The sequence below is a fragment of the Corylus avellana genome, chromosome ca2 (genome assembly GCF_901000735.1).
Source record: "Corylus avellana chromosome ca2, CavTom2PMs-1.0".
NCBI classification, from domain to species: domain Eukaryota; kingdom Viridiplantae; phylum Streptophyta; class Magnoliopsida; order Fagales; family Betulaceae; genus Corylus; species Corylus avellana.
This window is the reverse complement of record NC_081542.1, coordinates 26227558-26242532: the sequence shown is the minus strand read 5'-3', so window position 1 is coordinate 26242532 and position 14975 is coordinate 26227558. Positions and strand designations below refer to the sequence as shown.

The 14975-nt window shown below is 36.4% G+C and overlaps 2 protein-coding genes across 3 annotated transcripts in view; both read left to right on the top strand.

Moving 5' to 3' along the window:
• LOC132169454 (uncharacterized) overlaps positions 1 to 1133 on the top strand; it is a 6493-nt gene extending 5360 nt beyond the window's left edge. The window contains exon 6 of the mRNA XM_059580488.1: positions 1083 to 1133. Coding sequence (XP_059436471.1) covers positions 1083 to 1133 — 51 coding nt within the window. The remainder of the gene's footprint in view (positions 1 to 1082) is intronic.
• A 4214-nt stretch (positions 1134 to 5347) lies between these two features.
• LOC132172110 (ankyrin repeat-containing protein NPR4-like) lies at positions 5348 to 13112 on the top strand. 2 transcript variants are annotated; one of them, XM_059583561.1, is made up of 7 exons: positions 5348 to 5550; positions 6429 to 6585; positions 6768 to 7211; positions 9655 to 10134; positions 10383 to 10532; positions 11579 to 12015; positions 12109 to 13112. In XM_059583561.1, the coding sequence occupies exons 3-7, from the start codon at positions 6776 to 6778 to the stop codon at positions 12721 to 12723; spliced, it is 2118 nt and encodes a 705-aa protein (XP_059439544.1). In that variant the 5' UTR covers positions 5348 to 5550; positions 6429 to 6585; positions 6768 to 6775; the 3' UTR covers positions 12724 to 13112. The 2 variants fall into 2 exon arrangements, with proteins under 2 accessions (XP_059439544.1, XP_059439543.1); XM_059583560.1 differs by lacking the exon at positions 5348 to 5550 and adding an exon at positions 6162 to 6188.
• The last annotated feature ends 1863 nt before the right edge of the window (positions 13113 to 14975 follow it).

Below are 14975 nucleotides of genomic sequence, written 5' to 3'. Positions count from 1 at the left end.
AAATAAAAAAATAAAAAAAATATTATAACACTTTCAAACTTATGTTTGTTTGTTTTTTTTTTTTCATTTTTTTTTTTTTCTAATTGAAAAAGGTTGGAGCAAATTGTAGCTATTTTACATATATAGGCACAGCCATAGTAGCACCAACCCGCGGAGGACTATTCAAGAGGAACCTAGACAGCAAAAATTGTAGGCACACTCTCAAGACTAGCCAAGCTATGGCTTAACTGCCTGTCCCATCAAGGCAGCGATGGGACTCAAGGGAGATAATACAAATAAGCATGAGGATTCCCATATTCGAAAGTCGAACACATGCCCTTGCATTTTTCAAACCCAACGGAAATGCTCATGAGACTATCGAACCGGCCACCACCTCTGGTGGTTTTCAAACTTATGTTTGATTAAGAGGTCAAAGCTCCTCAAATTGCTTTTAAGAAAAAAAAAAAGCCAATGATTCCTTGAAAATCCTACCACTAGAGATATTCTTTCTTAAATTTGCAAAATAGGAAATTAATAAGAGGGAAAACGATCCTAGTATTTTTCATGTTTTGAAGTTTTCGATCGATTAACATGAAACTTGAATTCAGATATCACTCTTTTGGGGGCATTAATTCGTAACGCTTTCAAATTATTTAACTATAAAATAACTCAAGAGTGCTACTAGTATACCTTTAATATGAAAGTTGCAGCCGAAATTTGGCTAATTTTTCTTTTGTCAACTAATAACATCAATTAGGTAGCAACTAGAGCATCTAAGTAATATGAGAAAATCACATTAGGTCTCAAAAGATGTTAACATAATTGTCCTAGCTAACAACTTAGACAGTCGCATCTACCTCCTCCTGGCCTTCTTGTCCAAACTCTAATGTCGGGATCTCTGTAAAACAAATGTTTAATTGCCAATTGAAAAATAAGTCCACGACTTAATAAGTACGTTGCGCATTAACGCACATTTACGAGGCAAACCTATTCTTTACAAATCATGTGAGTAAATTGTATTTCATGCAACAGTACTTTCTTAACAAGAAAGGAAGACATAAAATCATGTTGTTATGCTCAAGTGTGCTTTCTATGCTTTCCAGCAAGAGACCACTCCAAATGGTGTACGTAGCTATGATTTCCTGTGGGCATAGTTTACCCGAGACCAATGGATCTATTCTCCTGGGTCAATGTAGCCTGTTCACATTATTAACCCAGGTGGGCCTTTGTTGGGCCAAAAGCCCATCATTCAGTGGGCTTATTTCGGGTTTCACCAAATTTGTTCAATGAATGTCTACGAGTCCACAAATCTTATGTATAACAGCAATTCCAAAGTTGAGGGCATGAATTACAATATTTTATTTATCTATTTATTTTCTCCTCTCTCTCTCTCTCTCTCTATATATATATATATATATAGTGTCAAGTCAAGAATGGAGGGCATGTCCTTATGCTTTGAAATATCGTTATCTTGGCCTATGAGTAATCCATATATATATATATATATATATATATATACACGTTTGTGTTTGTGTGTGTGAGACATCTCTATATTCAGTTAATAACAGAAACCATACACAGTTAAAAATGGAGGGTAGTTGTTTTTTCTTTTTTTTCTTTTTTTCTTTGCATTTCTCTTAAATCTTTTGATTTCATGGCTATTTTCCCTCGAGAGTTGCTGAGAGGGGGCATAATAGAGGGGCATATGAAAAAAAAAAATTATTATGGTAAGGAGAATTTTTAAGGATTGAGTGGGCATATGCCCCCTTGGACTCCCTGGATCCGCTCATGAATGTGATACGTAAAATTATTAGTTCGGATGATTGTGATGTAAGAATTAAGTAACATGTGTGCATCTCTAGTGAACTTGTTTGTATAATGTAACGTAAAAATTTTAAATTTTCCCATATAATTGTTCTTAGGGGTGAAAAGAAGGTTAAACGGTTAACGGTTAAAGTAGTTATCGTCCGCTATTTCAACCCTAGTTTGCTCCAATCTTAAGGCTTATATATTTTCGCTGCATTATGTTATAAAAAGTATTTTTAAAGGTGAAGGAGTAAAAAGTAGGGTACCAAAATATTAACTTATGTTAGGCATAATTATTCGACACATTACATTTAAAGTTACTGATGGACCAACGACTCCTCATCTGTCTTGGTCTAACCAGCTATCCAATAAGAGATTGCCACACATTTATATGCAACAACAAAGTTATGGGGACTTTAATTTGAATATGGTCGTTGTCAACAGTGGTGGATCCACATGGTATCTTGGGGGTGCCACGAGGATTTATAAATTTTTTTTTTTTTTTTTTTGTTAACCCGACGCAAAAAAAAAAAAAAAAAAAATTTACAATTTTACCTACCACTTTTCAACACATATTTATGAACTTTTATAAATATTTTTTGTACGTGATTCATATATTGTGTGAATTACCAAATTTTTTGGGTGAAAAAAATTTTTAAGAAGCCAAAAAAATTTTAGCGGCACCCCTAATATTACATAGCTGGCTCCGCCAATGGTTGTCAAAGAACAAAGAGTAATATGTGGTACCGTTACCTCGTGTACCATATATACTTCACTCGGTTTGTGGGTTTAGCAAGTTTTCAATGTTTCATCCAATAATCAAAAGATGTCCAGAAAGAAGCAAAGGTAGTCAATAGGATGGTACAATGCACTTTTCTTTTTTGAAGGATAAAAAAAAGGGTATTATGATAAGGATAAGTTAAGGAAGTTTTGCTATGTGGCTCTTGAAATGAAAAAAAAAAAAAAATTAAAAAAAAAAATAAAAACCAAAAATAAAAACAAAAAAAACAAAATAAAAAGAAAAGAGAAAAAGTTATTAAGTTTTTTTTTTTTTTTTTTTAAATAATATATAAAATAAATTCTAAAGTAAACACGTCCAACAAAGTAGTCTTCAAAAGAACCTAAATGTTATGTACTTAATAGGTTTATAAATCTTATGCTCTGTTTGTTTCGCTGTAAAATAATTTTAAAAAAATGTTTTTAGTATTTTTGGGTGTTAGGTGCGACGTAAAATAATAGTCAACAAAAAATATTTTCCCTTTAACCGAATTTTTTTTTTTTTTTTTTTAAATTTTCGGAAAATAGTTTTTATTTTTGAAAATCGTAAACCATTTTTCGAGTTCGAGCATCTTATTCTCAAATTGACGAACCTTGCAAAGATCCTGCCGGGACTTGATTGGACCTGCCCGAGACCTCGTCAGGACTCAAACGCACCTGTCCGGGATCCAACTGAGACCCCCCTGGAGTTGACTGGGTCCTCGCCCGGGACCCAACCGAACTTGCCCGGAACCTCACCAGGTAGGGGTGGGCAAAAACCGCCCAACTCACAAACCCGCCCTGCTCGCCGGGGTTTTATGTGTATTTTTGCGGGTTCTAGTAGGATTTATCCAATCTGTGCGGGGCGGGTTGTGGGTATAGGAATTTTTTCCTTGCAGGCACCCGCCCCGCATAAGTATAAAACTAAAAAACCCTAACCCTAATCTATTCAGCCCCGCTCTCTCTCTCTCTCTCTCTCTCTCTCTATTCTTCTGCTGTCGTTTCTCTCGTCTCTCTTTCTCTCTCTGGTTTGTTGTCTCTCTTCGTCTCTCGTCTGCTTCTCTCTCTCGTCTACGCTGTCACTCCACCTCCTTAGACTACGGGCTGCTGTGCCGCTCCTGCCTCCACAGACCACGTCCCAGTTTTTTTTTCTCTTTCTAGACCTCTTTCATTAATGGGAATCAAGAGATCTCTTTTATCATTAAGATCTGAATCATTCTTTGGTTTTCTTTTCCATTGTTTATAGGTTTGATGTTGGGTTGTGTTTGTTTGTTTGTTTGTTTGTTTCTCGGGGTTCTGATATAGGGTTGTGTTTGTTTAAGAGGAAAAGAAACCTACAGAAGAGACGAAAATGGAGGAGAAGAACCCAACTCGCCACAACCTGCACCGATATGCCCCGCCCCGCAATACCCAAACACGCCTAGATATTGTTCATTTTGCTCGGCGGGTTGGATTTTCCAAACCCGCAGGGTGCGGGGTGGATAGGGGAAAAGGCGGATACCCGCCCAGCCTCGACCCGCGCCCACCCCTATTGCCGGGACTCGCCTAGGACTTGTCCGGGACTTGATTGAGACCTCGCTGAGACTCGCCCAAGACCCACCCGAGACTTGATTGAGACCCCACCGAGACTTGACTGGGATAGGCCCAGGACTTGACTGGACTTGACCAAGACCTGCCCGAGACCTCGCAGAGGCCCTACCGGGAATGGATTGGGACCCTGCCAGAACCCTACGTTGGAAAATATTTTCGACGGAAAACATTTTCTTGGAAATTGATTTCTTAGAAAACATTTTCTGATATTTAGCATGTATGGAAAATTAGGTGGGGTCCCGGTTGGGTCCCCGACGTTGAAAATTATTTATTTTATTTTATTTTATTTTTCAGTTTTTGGTGTGTACGGAAAATCATATTAAACTCTAAATTATGAAAATGTCATTGTCGGGTCTTGGGCGGGGTCCCAATAGGATCTAGGCAGGGTCTGGGTGTGTCGCAGTGGGGTCCTTGTGGGACTCGGTTAGGACACCTATAAAACTTGGTTGGGACATTTTCATAATTTAAAGTTTAATATATATATATATATATGTGTGTGTGTATGCCCCAAAAACCATATATTATTTTTCAAGAAAATATTTTATGTTGAGAATATTTCTCGATGGAAAACATTTACGTCGAAACAAACAGAGCCTTAAAATTAACTCCTTAGTTTTTTTCACAAGTTTTTAATATAATCATTCTATTTGTTTCTCGTCCTAATAATTAATGTCTGTTATTGCTATGTTTGCATTTTTATCATATCATATTAAAAAAATTTAAAATTAAAATCTTAGAAAGAAAAAGGGTGGGGTGGCTCAACTGTTGAGCCTCAACTCTCCTAAGGAAGCCCCCACTGCTGGGGTAGCCCTGCAAGCCACACTAACTTTTGGGACTAGTTCTTATGGTGAACCTATCCTTTAGAAGGTGGCCGGGTGAATACGTTGGCCACCCCTGCCAACGTGCCGTTGCTCTTTCTCTTTTTTATTTTATTTATTTTAATTAATTAATTAAATTTATTTTTATTATTATTATTTTTTTTTTTTCAAGTTTTTAAGCTTTGAAAATATATAACTAAATTATTATCTATACCCTCTTTATTTTTTAGCAATACAAAGGTTCAAAGGGGGAAGGAAAGAAACTATAATAGAGGGTAAATGTGTCATTAGACTTGGTCTTATTATTATTATTTTTTTTTACGTAGAAGCTTCCTCTCCATTTACACACCATTTGAACGTTCCGCCCTCTGTTTTCGTTCCATTCTCCCCGTCTCTCTCTTTTCACTCTCTACTCGACGTGGGTGGCAAACTTGTGGCAATTGGTGGTTTCTTGTTGGAGGGGGATGGAATCCGTCTGTGTGTGATAGCTTTCGGTGATTTGTGGTGGTTTGCTGTACCTTCCGCGCGGTTGGTTGAAATCAGCACTTTTCAGTGGTTCCCGGCGCCGGTGGCTGCTCAAAGAAGAGAATGGCGTAGAAAGGTAAGCGACCATCCAGTTATGTAAATGCCTGTAAAAATATATTACATTTTGGTTGCAAGTTAACCCACACTCCGAAAATTGAATTGTTTCGTTACATCCAATAAGTACACTGTTAAAAAATGACTTTGATATATTCTTATCATGATTTCGAACTTACACAAGAACACACTGTGCACTAAAAATGGTTTCCCGCAGATTTTCGGATTTCTTGAACAGTTTCAAACAAAACCCATTTAAAAGTGTTTATTGTCCGAGTTGTCTCTGTATCTCTTCTGTTTTTTTTTTTTTTTTGGGAACAAAAACATGATGTTTTTTGTTTTGTTTTGTTTTGCTGTATGATCCACACACAATCAACACGTTATGTGAGGGACCAACCCATGTGAGCTTCAAAACAAAGGGGACAGCCACAGCCACAGCCACAGCCTTACCTTTTGTTGCAAAAGATGAAACACGCATAGGGCTTATAATCTGGTAAGAAGAAGAAGAAAAAAAAAATCAGTAGAAAAGACAGAGTGATCATTTTGGTGGGCTGCGCCGATTGACAGAGAAAGGAGAAAAAATTGGGCTTTTCACAGTGCCATTTTGGATTTTGGTCAAAGATTAGAGGGTCATTTATATTCAATCTTGATGAAGTTTCCGTAGGTTGTTTCTGACAATTAGAGCTTCGTATTGATTTCTCGATCTTTGTTTTTTTTTTTCTCCAGTTGCCTGTTTTTCATACATATTTCTTTGTTTGGAAGACATATGTAAACTCATTATTGTTGATACTAGAAGATTTAACTAGATCTTGCTTGTGGGGGTTTGTTTAAGCATTGTTGGGTGGTTGATTTTTGGTACTAAATTGCCTATTTGATTTCTACTGGTGATCACCTTAACAGGTCAAATGGAGGACTAGTAGGTTATGGTCGTTGACGAAGAACACAATAAGACGTGTCAATCAGCCTTGCTTTGTTTGAGTTGGTTGGCTGTTTTTAGCAAATTGCCCTTGTTGTGGTTGTTCTTGGTGTTTTTAGCTAGCACTTCAGCAATTAATTGGTACATGCATCTTTCCCTAACACTCATACATGAACTTCATTAATTATGTACATGAATAATACTAAATGCATCTCTAAAAAGCTGTGTTGAATGTATCTAAAAGGAAAATCATGTTTATTTTCCGACAAATAATTATGTATTAATATTTATTTTCTAATATCTTATCTTATTTCTTACAAAAGAAGAAAAAATGGAAGAGGGTACGATCAACATGCTTCATAGAAGAAGACCAAAGGCAAATGGGACAATTATAGTTCCACGAATGAGTCATCCTCAAAGGGCTCCTTCTGGACAAGATGTCGATCAACAAGCATTCGCTGCGGTTCGATCATTTCCTACAACAGCATATTCCTCCAACTTGGCTCAGGGTCAGGGATTATATGTATCAAACTTGGAATCTAATAGGTTTACACATCAGAGACAGGTTTCTGATGCTGGAGATGCTAGTCTTCAGGCTCTATGGCTACTTTTCCTTAAACTTCAGCCCTCTTTATGCTCTCTTCTAGGGAATTTGGCTGACTGGCATGGGCCACAAGAAGAATTGGTTCGGACAGATATAGTAGAGGAGCCAAGCCCTACTGAGCATTCTGCAAATGAAACTCAAATTCAGCGCCAGAGTAATGAGAGTAAGTGCTATCTGTTTCTTTATTGTCTGCATACAAATAAGTTTCCAAATGTCTTAAGGATGCATAGTTCTTTATGCGTTTGTTGTATGGTGTCCGTTCTGATCTAACTTGACTCAAAGGTTGTGTTAAGCACCTTCTATAGGACAAGAAAGAACACGAGCACATAAACACAAACAAGAATTTGGATGAATGAATGAAGTTTTATATCATCAAAACAACTAATACACCAGTATGTTTGTATCTATACCCCAACTGCTGCCTGCATAAAGCTACATTGCCTGCTGTACCATAGAATTTTCCCTTTAACAATAACTCAGGCTCTCACTTCCCAAAGGACTCTTTGCATAACTTGCTCTTCTATTTTAGGAGTATCCCCATGCCTGATCTCCTTCCTGTTCTTCTACAAGTTATAAATTGTTTCCCCAAAAACTAATCTGCACAAGTTAGCTTTTAGACTCTTCTTCTGCCATTGCTAGATCCCCACAAGAGATAACATCATCCCAGCTGATGGGAGGATCTGTCGAATTACATTTCAGCATAACTTTCCACACTCTTTTACTGAATCCACGAAGCAAAAATAGATGCTCTCGGTCCTCTATTCCACTTCTGCAGAAACTACAATGAACATCACCATTAAAACCCCCTTGCAGGAACTTAGCACAGTAGTCAAAGCATTTTTTATGGCTAACCAAGAAATGAAGGCATGCTTAGAAAAAAGGGTTAAAGGAAACCAAATTAATTTCAACACTCCACAATACCCTGTTTTCCTGAAGTTCATTCCAGATCTCAGTGCTGGAGAATATTCCAAATTTCAAAGTACTCTACTTAGGCTTGTCACTGCTACCAAATTGCACCAGATCTGATTGCTTTGGATCTCTACCATCTGATCAGGTCGAGCAGGCCACTAATTGCAGTTTCTATCCTTAATGACAGAAGAAAATCTAGCATCTGGTTTGCTTCTTGCTTCAAAAATTACATGATGCCCATATTTTTCATAAAGCTTACCAGCAGGGTGCCAACAGTCAAAACAAAGATGAATATTATGCCCGTCACCCACATGGGCTACATCAAAATGAATAAAGTCATTAGAAGCATCTCTCAACTTGAGTAATTTCCGCCACCCCCAAGTGCAGTTTTTAGGAGTCTTAAAATGCCAAAAACTTCTACCCTTCAATAAATTCTCCTTCACCCAAGACGCCACCCAAATAAAACCTAATTTAGCAAACAAACTCCAAATGTGCCTCATCATAGAAGCATGGTTCCGAACCTCCAAATTTTTTTATCCCCAAGCCTCCTTCCTGCTTAGGAGTGCATACACTTCTTTTGTAGCACCTTCAACCTTACCATTCCATAAAGATCTATGGAACTTTTTCTCAATAGCTTGAATGACTTTTAGGCAAGATGAAAATATAAGTCCAGTACATGGATAATATAAAGCATCGAAGAGATCAACTGGAGTCTACCTGCAAAGGAAAGATTCTTGGATAACCAAGAATCAATCCTACCAGTAATTTTCTTCAACAAGGAAGAACAATTGGCAGCATTCAATCTAGTTGAAATTAAATGCACTCCAAGATAATGAAGAGGGAAATTACCCTCCCTAATATGCAGACAATTAGTAATCTGATCTTTGTCTCAACAAGAGATACCGCCACAAAAAAATCATGCGTTTCTCAGGATTAGCTTTTAGACCAAACAAGCTTTCGAATTCCAGCAGCACCTTCTTTATAGCAACAACCAATTTTACAGAACCTTCAGAAAAAATCAAAATGTCATTTGCAAAACGTAGATGAGTGAGATTAACCTGAGCACACCTATAATGGAAGTTGAAACCACTTCTCTCCAAGCATTTTCTTCCAAAAGCCAAGCCAAAATCTCCATAGACACAACAAGCAAAAAAGGGGAAGGGGACAAGGGATCCCTTCTTACCATCAAAACAGCCTACTAAGGTACCATTCAAAGCCATAGAAAATTTTGGGGAAGTGGAGTACTCTTGAATCCAACCAACAAAAATATCTGGGGATCCAAAACAATTGAGACAATGCAAAAGAAAATCCCAGCTGACGGAGTCATAAGCCTTCATGAGATCCACTTTTAAAGTGCAGCAAGCTTTACCCTCATTCTTGTGACAGTCCTTAACTACCTCTTGTGCTAAAAGCATATTTTCAGCAATACTTCTTGTTGGAACAAAAGCAGACTGGCTGGGACTTATAATGGCATCTAGACAAGATACCAATCGATTTGCAAGGAACTTCGTAATACATTTGTATAGAAGGTTACAGCAAGAAATAGGATATTTAATTTGTAATACATTTGTTGAGGATATTTACAGTTGCAAATTCCCTATAAGACACTTAATTCTTCCAACTTCTTAGAATCTAAATGGCATGATTTGTCCCAAAAATATTGTAGTTATTACAAATGCTGCTACAAAAAATTTCAGGGGAAAGAAGATTTCGATACCTTGACTTGTGTGTTCCCCTCTATCAAGCTGCCTTAAAAGGTGATTGGCTGGCTGCTGAGGCTTTACTTCAAAAATATCCAGACATCGTTCGAGATCCCATAACGGAAGTGCATATGACAGCTCTTCACATTGCTGCGGCAGCAAAACGCACGAATTTTGTAAAAGAACTGGTGAAATGTATGTCTGCGGATGACTTAGCATTGCAAAACAAAGATGGAAACACAGCACTTTGCTTTGCTGCTGCATCAGGAATCGTGACAACTGCTGAGGAGATGGTGAATATGAACAATAGACTGCCATGCATACGTGATAGCCAAGGACTGACACCACTTCTAATTGCAGCTTCACTAGGACGTAGAAACATGGTGTCGTATCTATTATCTGTGACTCCTTTTGATCAGTTGACTGCAATTGAACGCATTCAGCTCCTTCTTGCTACTATTTCCACTGATATGTATGGTATGTCCTACATCTCATAGGTTGTAATTAGTTTGAGACAATCTATTTTCAATTGGATGTGAAATGTATATGTAGAACTTTGGCAAAATTGATCATTCTACATTGAGGCATTACTTCAACAATGAGTAGTTTTAGGCTGTTAGACAAGTTGGGTAGAGTTATCACTTCTATTACAATAATAGTGACCGTAAAATGATTTTTTTTAACCAACCTTTGACAATGATCAAATGTGTTGTTTTTATGGACAGATTTAGCCTTGAAAATTTTGAAAATGGATCGAACATTAGCAACTGCCCAGGATGGAAATCGGAAGACAGCGTTGCATGAGTTGGCCAAAAAACCTTTTGCAATTGGCAGCAAGAGTGAGCTATCAATATGGGAAACATGCTTGAATTCCTGTTAGTTTGCCCTCTACTGAAACTTTCTTTATTGGCATATAACATTTCCCAAGTAGTTGTTTTTATTGCATTAATCAAATTTTAATGATTACGATTTTACTCAAATCACTACAGAGTGAAAATCTCATCAAATATTTAGATGATATCTGCTTCATAAACTATAAGAAGTTCAAAATAGAAAAAACCATTTTCCTATTTATATGTCTCAATCTGCTGTAAAACTTGATATGTTTCCTTTATAGACACAAGTTTTACAGCAGATAGCTTCATTTTTTATTTTTTTGGGAAAAAGGTAGCATTCATTTTTCATTTCAAATGATAGAACTTTTATTGTTCTCTTTTTGTTCTTGTTATTTGAGAATAGCTGATCATCAAATTAGTAGGACATCTAACCCCAAAATGCCTATATCTGAAGCCGTTTATTTCAATGTGCTTTGACATTTGATATATATATATATATATGTTAAATTTGACTCTTGTGATATAACCGTTTAATTATTAATTGCTTCTCAAAGTAAAATCTGTCACAGAGCCTTGCAATATAACTTGATTCTACTCACAATAAAATATAAAATGGCGGAAAAATCAATAAGTTAATCCCAGTATATAACCCAATTCAAAAACTCAACATAAATGTTTGTATATTAATTTGTCAATGAAATCTGAATTAGCATGGCATTCTCAAAAATTGAGATGCTGAGGAAAGATGTAAAATTCATTGTTCAACTACAGATCTGCTTGTCTAGCTAGCCAAATATAACAGTCAGGTAAATATCCTGATATCCCATAAAACCATTTGCTTCAAAAGATATAAGAGATTAAAGTGTCTGGTTTATTGATTCCAATAACAAAATAAATCCTACGAGTCTGCAACAAATAACTTCCTCTTGTAAGACATGTAGACTTCGGTGAATCATTGCTTCTTCTAATAAAATTGGCAATATCATTTCTCCTTTTGGACCTTGTCAAAATAATTTTACATAGAATTAATATTTCCTTTTTAACAAATTATCTCTATTTTTTTTTTTTTTTTTTTTTAATCGCAGGTTTCAAGGGGTTTTACAACAAAGCTTTCATGCAAACATTCGCTCATCAATTAGTTGAAGACCTTTGGAAAGAGGTTCGAATAGTACCAGACAGAGACTTCTCAAACCTGGTTGACAATCACGCTTCTTTTCTTTTTGATGCTGCAGAAGTAGGAAATGCTGAATTTCTAATGATACTCGTACGCTCTTACCCTGACCTTATGTGGAAAGTAGACAAAAAAAATCGAAGTTTATTTCACATTGCTGTTTTAAATCGGCAAGAGAGTGTATACAATCTAATATATGAGATAGGGACCATCAAGGATATCATTGCAGCCTATGTTGATGAAAACAATGACAATGTGCTGCACTTAGCTGGAAAATTACCTCCTCCAGATCGACTAAATATCTTATCAGGAGCAGCCCTGCAAATGCAACGGGAGTTGTTGTGGTTTAAGGTGGGTGTTAATATTGTTTTAGTCTCTTTTTCTTCTGCTTACAATTATGTGTCTCACAGTTTTACTTGTCATTCTACACCTTGATCATTGTAGGAGATAGAAAAGATTGTGCCACCTCCATACGTGAATATGAGAAATCTGAAAGATGAAACACCTTGGGATATATTCACAAAGCAACATAAAGAATTGCGAAAAGATGGTGAAAAGTGGATGAAGGACACAGCGAACTATTGCATGCTTGTGGCGACACTAATTGCCACAGTGGTTTTCGCTGCAGCATTCACTGTACCAGGTGGCAACAATCAAGAAAAAGGCACTCCGATTTTTTTCAAAAAAGACTGGTTTATGGTATTTTTCGTGTCTGATGCAATAGCACTGTTATCCTCCTCAACTTCGATATTAATGTTCTTGTCAATTCTCACGTCACGTTACACAGAGAATGATTTCCTTAAGTCATTACCTGCAAGGTTGGTGTTTGGACTCACCACACTCTTCACTTCTATAGTAGGCATGGTGGTAGCCTTCAGTGCAACTTGTTTTTTGGTATATAATGGCAAAATGTCAAAGGCTCCAATTGTTATACTTGCTTCGACTGTTGTCCCAATAACTACGTTTGTTCTGCTACATTATCAACTTTGGGCTGATATAATCCTTTCAACATATTGGTCTATGTTTCTTTTTCGGCCACCAAAACATAGGCTTTTCTAGTTAGTAGAAGATTGATGCCAACTGAGCAAAGATGATTAGCATAAATTTGGAAGTGCAAGTCAGAGAAAACGGGCAGAAAATTATCAGAGGTAATCAGGGGATTTTGAAAAGGAAGGCCAAGGAAGGAATCGAGCTCGTCAAAATCTTAAATTGATGTTTGTCTACTTATTATTCTATGTGGCTTCAATGTTGCTTGTTGTTAAAAGGTTTGTTTGTCTACTTATTACTCTATGTTGCTTCAATGTTGCTTGTTGCTAAAAGAATGTTAAAGTCAACAAGTTGAAGACTCTGTTGGTGATGAGTTTGAAATGATCGATTTGGTCGATGCAAAGAAAATTTTGGAAATGGAGGTTCAAGTAGATAGGAATGCAGAAAAATTGTATTTTTCATAGAAAGAGTTTTTGAATGTTTAAATATGCAAAATCCCAAGTGAGTAAGTATTTCACAAGTCGCTCTTTCAAACTTTCAGCAGCTTTTTCGCTGCAAAGTGAGGAGCAATAGTTTATGTCACATGTTCCTTGATCTAGTGCAGTTAGGAGTATTATATATGCTATGGCGTGCACTCGTCTAGATACTTTATAGGTAGTCAACATTGTTAGTCATTGTTGGGGGACTTTTTGGATTTGGTCTCGGGTTCTAAATAAGACAGAGAATCAAACCCTACATTCTTGCCAATCACAAAGATTAGTGGTTATTAGTGCAATGCTTGAGAAAATAAAATCATAAAATATTATTAAAGAGAATAATAAAGTGCATAAAATACTCTTTAAAAACACTTTAAGATGGAAACAAAATGGAAAAACGGTGTCAACAACAAAGAGTTAGAGAAATTTTATGCTCGATCGATCAACATTGGACGCGTAGTTGCCCTAAGGACTTTTGGCGAGAAAAATTTGGAAGTTTGATTGAGCGAACACATATTCCTGAGACCGAGCATGTAAATACATGTAAATCACGTCATGAAAATATAATTTCATGCTCGTAAGTCATAAGCATATGTTCAAAACTCAAGGTTCAAGAACACCAATAAATCATGCTCGCATAACATGCATCATGCAATATGAAAAATGCTTTAATGTATGGTCAGTAAGTTTATACTTACAATTTGGGCTTATTCTCCTTAACTAAATCCCTTGTAATTTGATTTTGTACCTCCTCTGCATTTACACTATATCTATTGATTAGGTTCTATTTTCTATTTAAAACCCTAAAGCCTTTAGTGAAATCTATTGAAAATCATTAAGAACCTTGGTAAAAAAATCTAACTTTTTGACATTAATTGAGCTTGGTCGACTTGGCATCGACTGAGGCTCTCGGGATCATACTGTCTCGAGCTTAGTCGATTGAGCTTGTCACCCGATCGACTAAAGGGTACTAGCAACGACTCGATTTTTCGAAAATTGCTCAAAAGCCTTGCATTTCGTCCAATTGCCATGTTAACTGGGTCTATAAACATCGTATACTATTAAAATCAACCGTTTGAAAAAAAAAAAAAAAAAAAAAAAAAACCTTCAAACCGTTAAATCTAAGAACAAAACCCTAGTTTTGTAAAAACACTAACTTCATATGTTACTCTCATTCTAACAAAATTTTTAAACATCGGAGACAAAATAAAAAGAATGCAGCACAAAGGGCAAAATGTGTTCTGTTCTCTTGAAAAAAAAAAAAAAAACAGAAATATTTGGCAAATAAGAAAACCTGCAGGCTGCAGCCAATCCGAGCGATGGATGCGCGAGAGAGAGAGAAAGAGCCTGTAAAGTCTATAAAGTATCTTCATTCATTACTGATGAGATAAAGCTGTGTCCAGTCATGTTAATTACACACTTGAACAAATTTTTGACCATTCTGAGAAGCTTCACCATTTATAGTAACTCTTCGTTGTAAAGTGATATATATATTCTATCTTTTCTTTTTCTCTGTCTTTTTCTTTTTCTTTTGCTTCCTTCCCCTAAGAGGCATTGCTGATATATGCATTTGCATTTGCTATAAATACTCAGGCATCCTTTCGTGGTGCACTCACATGCAAATACCAAATACGAAAATGTTGTCCTTTAGTCTTTGGAGTTCAACTGCAGATAATTAAAGCAACACAGATTATTATTACAAGCAAAGTCTACTTAATTCCCTCAACCTGCTACCACAATGACAATCTACCCTCCAAATTATCAAAACAATGACAATGTACTTCCAATTTTTTTAAAATGACAAAATTACCCTTACCAAAATACAAACAAAAATACTAAATTTTTTTT

What these genes read in the sequence shown, in the direction of transcription:
- LOC132172110 (XM_059583561.1), top strand. Translation starts at nt 6,776, where the DNA reads ATGGAAGAGGGTACGATCAACATGCTTCATAGAAGAAGACCAAAGGCA. An exon ending in TATTTCCACTGATATGTATG is followed by an intron (nt 10,135 to 10,382) that starts GTATGTCCTACA and finishes TTTTATGGACAG; the next exon opens with ATTTAGCCTTGAAAATTTTG. An exon ending in GGGAGTTGTTGTGGTTTAAG is followed by an intron (nt 12,016 to 12,108) that starts GTGGGTGTTAAT and finishes TGATCATTGTAG; the next exon opens with GAGATAGAAAAGATTGTGCC.